Here is a 6,000-nt window from a genome sequence, read left to right as displayed (position 1 = left end):
TCCACACTATCCACAACACCACCAACCTTTGTGTCATCTGCAAACTTGCCAACCCACCCTTCTACTCCCTCATCCAAGTCATTAATAAAAAAATCACAAAAAGCAGAGGTTCCAGAACCGATCTTTGTGTGACACCATAGTCACAGTCCTCCCAATCTGAATGCACTCCCTCCACCACAACCCCTCTGCTTTTCTGAAGGCAAGCCCGAATTCTAAATCCATACGGTCAAGCTTCCCTGGATCCCATGCCCTCTGACCTTCTGAAGAAGCCTACCATGTGGAACCTTGTCAAATGCCTTACTAAAATTCATGTGGACCACATCTACTGCACTAACCTCATCAATCTGTCTGGTCACCTCCTCAAAGAACCCTATCAGGCTTGTGAGACATGATCTGCCCTTCACAAAGCCATACTGGCTGTCCCTGATCAGACCATGGATTCTCTAAATGCCCATAGATCCTATTTCTAAGAATCCTTTCCAACAGCTGCCCACCACAGGCGTAAGGCTCACTGGTCTATAATTCCCTGGATTATCCCTACTACCTTTTTGAATAAGGGGACAACATTTGCCACCCTCCAATCCTCCGTACCATTCCCGTGGACAACAAGGACTCAAAGATCCTAGCCAAAAGGTTCAGCAATCTCCTTCCCTCGCCTCACGCAGCAGCCGGGGAATATTCCATCAGGCCCGGGGGACTTATCCGTCCTAATACTTTCTAACAGCTCCAACACATTCTCTCTTGATATCAACATGCTCTAGAACACTAACCTTACCAACACTGTCCTCAGCGTCATCAAGGCCCTCTCCTTGGTGAATACTGAATGAGAAGTATTCATTGAGGACCTCACCCACTTCCACAGCTTCCAGGCACATCTTCCCACCTTTGTCTCTAATCGGTCCTACCTTTACTCCCGTCATCCTTCTGCTCTTCACGCAATGTGAAAAAAACCTTGGGGTTTTCCTTAACCCTACTCGCCAAGGCCTTTTCATGTCCCCTTCTTGTTCTCCTCAGCAAGTTCCTCCTTGCTACCCTATATTCCTCAAGAGCCCCATCTGATCCTTGCTGCCTAAACCTTATGTATGATGCCTTCTTCCTACCTAACTAGATGTTCCACCTCTTTTGTCACCCATGGTTCCTTCACCCTGCCAATCTTTCTTGCCTCACCGAGACAAATGTATCCCTAACATCCTGCAAGAGATCCCTGAACAGTGAACCGCTTCTCCATAGTACATTTCCCTTCAAAATGTCATCCCAATTTACACTCGCAAGTTCTCGCCCTTATAGCCTCATAATTTGCCCTTCCCCCAATTAAATATCTTCCTGTCCTCTTTGCTTCTATCCTTGACCTTGTTTTTTTTTTCCCCTCAATCATTTCCCTCCATTGACATCCTTCTCCAGTCACATCAGCTGCAAGTAACCCTCACCACCCTCTTAGCCGCTAGCACACCCATCTGCATCATTTGGCTTCCAGCCTATCTCAGACATTCCTTATAATTCTTTCCACTACCCACCTCCCTTCTCCAAAATGTCTGAGAGCTTTGATTTTTAACTTTTCCTGGTTTTGTTGAAAGGGGTTCCATCTGAAACACTGACGCTGTATCTCCCTACACATTTGCTGCACGACCTGCTGGGCACCCCCAGCATTTTTTGTTTTTATTTGATAAGTGATGCTTGGGAATCCTGACCACATGCACCCGTCAGCTCAAAACAAATCTGTGACACAAAAAAATTCTGCAGATGCTGGAAACAAACAAAACAAATCTGCAAATGCACGTTACAATCCCCATCTGAGCTTTCTTGGCTTTTGCTAACATGTCCGTACATTGTGTACGGACATGTAGATCACTGAATGAATAATGCAGATAGATGAATCACTATAATGAAATAAAACACTCCCTAATGGAAGCTCCTGCACAGTTCATCTTATAGTCTGAAGAGTAACAAAATACTTCTGTCAAAAACAAACTTGACATACGGCAAACTTTGTGTCTTTTAACTGGGCACCTGTTTAAGATGGGCATCATCTTTGATGCAAAGTTAATAGATATGGGGTTCATAAGAATTACCCTATTTCAAGTGAATAATTCACACAAATGCCGTGAATAGTTATGATCTAAGATTCACTCGTCCCTTGACGAAAGCAACACTCTGTAAAGTTATGTAAATAACTTGAATGCAAAGACACTGAAGTACAAACAGTTCAGGATTCTGCTTAAGGAGCTGATTGACCAGAGACTGCATTTTGTTTCCTCTTAATGACACTTTTATTGCACAGTGGCAGTTACCTTGAAAGGCAAATTATATTAGTTCTACAGCATACTCCCATCCCTGCCTATTGCAGTTAATGGTCAACGATGAACGACCTCAGGGTCTGGAGAGCTCTGAAAATCAATTCTGTAGTTCCTGACCAATATGACAGTTGATGGTAAGTGAACATACATATCCCAAAAAGGCCTGTATATCATTGATTGAACCCTTTGTAGACTTTTTCCTGCAACTTTCTAAACAATGTTGGTAAGTAATTTTTGTTAAGGACCACATGATTCATTGTTTTCTCCCCAACACTCAGAGCGGGCTTATCAGTAGGCAACAGAATTAAGTCATCACACATCAAAGACCACTGATGATTGGAACTCACCAGAAATAGATGGGGCCTTCCAAATCATTTATCAAACCAATTCCATTGATAGAACGAACAAGCAAGTTAGTGCAAGAGGCTCCAGTTCTCAGCATAAACCCTTAATGCCTCAATTCCCAAAAGAATGATTTGGGCTCTGCTGCTGCCCAGTAATTCAGCAGATTGAAATTTTGGATCCCAATTAGATTTTTGGACTTATTTTAAACAAAGCTATTATACTGGATAGAAGGGTGGTTTTGAATAGGCTACCTTCTATCAAATAGATGTGGAACAATATTAGCCCATGTTTACACAGTTGCTTGTGTGATGGTAGAGGAGAAAGTGGAATATTGCTCTTGAATATTTTCAGCATGCAAAGACATCCTTTTTGGGGATCTCAAACCCTGAGTAAATACTATTGCAACAGCTTTCAAATACAGTCAATATTTACATATTGTAGCAATATGTCAGTAGCAAAGAACTGGCACAGATACAATGACAAAATAACCTTCTGTGCTGTAAACTTACATAGTTGCATGATTCTAAAATGAGACCACGAACTCCCAAATTATGATATCAATTATCATGCAGCATTCTAAATGTTGCCCTTCATGGAGATCACTGCTTCCAAGGACTGGTATTTTACTCCATAAATACAGATATTCTCTCAGATCTTGGTTCAAAGTCAACACTAAAATATTTGCCCATATTATCAAAATCCTGGAGGTTGTAATAAAGTTGGCACTCTTGCCATCCAACACAAGAGCGATGAGATTTCCTACTTGGTGAAAAATATGATAGGAACGGCCTTTGTATTCTTACCCATTTTCCATTCATAAAACATCTATTTTGTTTTGATCAGCTGAATAGCCTTCTATTCATTTTGTACATTTAAATCTGATGCAAGCAAACATTTGGCAATGTGTGTTTAAAAAGTAGGCTGGAACTTGTGATATCCTGCCCAGTGCATTCATTGTCTCAGCCACAATAACATAAGAGCCTGTTGAATAGATTCTACATTCACACCAAAGAAGAGTATCAAAGAATGGGGTCCTGGCTATTTGCATTCTTCAAAACCAACAGTGCAAAGTACTGCTGAAGGCCTGAGATGTTGTGTTCCCTAGCAGGCAAGGTTGTTAAAGATTTGGTCAGATAATAGGATGGGTTTGTAACCTCAATAATAATAGGAGTACAAGAGTCACAATTGTTGGGTCATGTAGTACGTAGTAGATTATTTGTGATTTGGTAAGTGTAGAATGTTATACAATGTTTTATAAACTGGCTGTCTGCATCCATCCTTCATCAATAGTAGGAACACTGACACCAGCTATCAAGCTGTTGAACTATTACAGCACACATTCAAAGGTTGAAAAAAGAAATCGCTGAGTTATCAAGATGACAAGTCGCGACCGACAAAGATCTTTATTTTCACAAAACCCTCTGCTCCAAATTATCTTTCTAAATGACTGAAGAAGCTTCCACCACTGCCATTTGTAAGTCAGTATTTCAGAATGCAAGAGTGATGCAAGGTGATTAGCACACTGCTCCTTGGTTGGAAGAAGGTGGCCAAAAACGTGAGAAAGGAAAGATATTAACCACCAGCGTTCCCATTCCTGACTGCAATCCAGTGACCTCTGCTGGAAAGTGCATGCGTATAAATACCTGCTCAAGTTCAGCTTCAATGCCCTCCAAAGTCAATTAGCCTGAAGACATTCAATGTCCAAGCTCCCATGTGAGGATAAGCCATTTAGGTGCAGCACTAAAGGGCTGCCAGCGCCCATAGAATCATTCCCCAGCATGGCCGCACCTTGTGGGGGAAAGGGTGGGAAGGAGTGTGAAAAATCAAGAGGAAGTAACTTCGGCGTTCCCTTTTCTTCAAGGCATGGGGTGACTCAGGTGGGAAAAAAAGACAAAGAATAAGGGAGGGAGGAAAGGAGAGAGAAAAATAAAATTATGGCACAAAATATCCTCCCCGCCTGCTTTCTATGCAGTGCCCAGTTCACCGACCTTAGAAAACAAAGGGCAAAAAAGTGATGGCTTTGAATCCTCCTTCAAAAGGGAGTGCCCAATGTGAAAGAGGTCACTCTAGAACGCTTTGAAATCCTCATGCTGAGTATATTAGGGAAGTACAACTTCCCGATTGAGTGTGTAACTCTGCAAAAGAGATGTTTCCCTTTAAAACCCTTAAGAGTTACAGACAACTAAACACGGCACGATCCTAGACTTCCAGTGGTCACATTCTACAAATGTGCACAATGCTGCAACACTACAGAGTCAATGGAATCTGCCAGATCAACAACATGTTCTCGCTGCTGCTGTGCACAGTTGGCTTGAAGTCTCTGTTAAAGTTCTGATAGCCCCTGCCTCCAGAGGCAATAGCCACCGAGCTGACTTTCTCCTTTTTGGCAACCTCTCGGGTCGAAGACCTGCTTCGAACCCACACGTCCGGGTCATCCACTATCTCGTATATGGAACCATCCTCGATGCTGTGCTCTGGAGAATTGCCACTGGCCTGGACCTCGTCGTCATACGCAGACAGTAACTGACCGGGTAGGTGGGAGGTTGAGTGTAGGTTGTAACACAGGGAGATCCCTTGCTTTTTATCCTGATGCAGATCCTGAATGGACTCCTGGGAGGAAGAATCTCCTTTGCTATCTGTCTCTTGGCATTCATGCACATCCTCAGTGGATTCGCTTTTCAATAATTCCAAGTCCAGAGAGCCAGTGGTTGGGATCAGAAACTCTACAGGTCCACAGTGGGCATTTAACGAGATCATCCCCTTTCCTTTGAAAAGATAAAGCACTGTAATTGATTGGCAAAATGAACAAATATACAACGCAAAACTGCCTCAGTCTCACTTCTCCCAATGTCCCCGTTCTATGAAGTTGGCTACAATCATGCCAAGGTCAGTTTAAACGTCAAGACAAAAGGATGGCATAGCATTTAAAATAGTATCTTAATATGAGGTAGGTCAGCTGCAGCAAAACTCCCTGCATCTTCCACAGTATGCCATCAATCCAAGAATGATGCAGATTAGCTGGAAGATAAAACTGCTCCCAACCAGGCAATGTTAGAACTGATTTCAACCATTTACACTGCCCAGCAACGTACTTTAAACTGTGTTTATCCTTCAATCCAAACAACATTCATTGCTGCAACTAAAAAGCACTGCCTTTCGTTAAGCTCATTCTTTTAGAATTTGAACCTGTCAGATGCCAAGTGATGTCACGCGTGATGTTGGATCAAATTTCTATTTTCTTCATTTTGTAAAAGGTTATTGAACTGTAATGTTATCTCTGTGCCTCACTCTCCAGATGTTCCTCACCTGCTGAGCACAGGGCCAACATATTCTTTTTTTTATCTCCTATGGTGCAGTTTCA

The 6,000-nt window shown here is 42.5% G+C and overlaps 1 protein-coding gene across 5 annotated transcripts in view; it reads right to left on the bottom strand.

The window, feature by feature from the left end:
• Positions 1-4,023: 4,023 nt before the first annotated feature.
• The window catches only part of LOC127583433 (rho guanine nucleotide exchange factor 10-like protein), a 141,348-nt gene continuing 139,371 nt past the window's right edge, over positions 4,024-6,000 (bottom strand). For all 5 annotated transcript variants that reach the window (XM_052039438.1, XM_052039440.1, XM_052039437.1 and 2 more), the window contains one exon: positions 4,024-5,404. In XM_052039438.1, the coding sequence (XP_051895398.1) occupies positions 4,887-5,404 (518 nt within the window). In that variant the 3' untranslated portion in view covers positions 4,024-4,886. The remainder of the gene's footprint in view (positions 5,405-6,000) is intronic.

The sequence above is a fragment of the Pristis pectinata genome, chromosome 26, assembly GCF_009764475.1.
Source record: "Pristis pectinata isolate sPriPec2 chromosome 26, sPriPec2.1.pri, whole genome shotgun sequence".
NCBI classification, from domain to species: Eukaryota; Metazoa; Chordata; class Chondrichthyes; order Rhinopristiformes; family Pristidae; genus Pristis; species Pristis pectinata.
The sequence above is the reverse complement of the archived record's forward strand: the minus strand, read 5'-3'. Positions and strand labels throughout refer to the sequence as shown.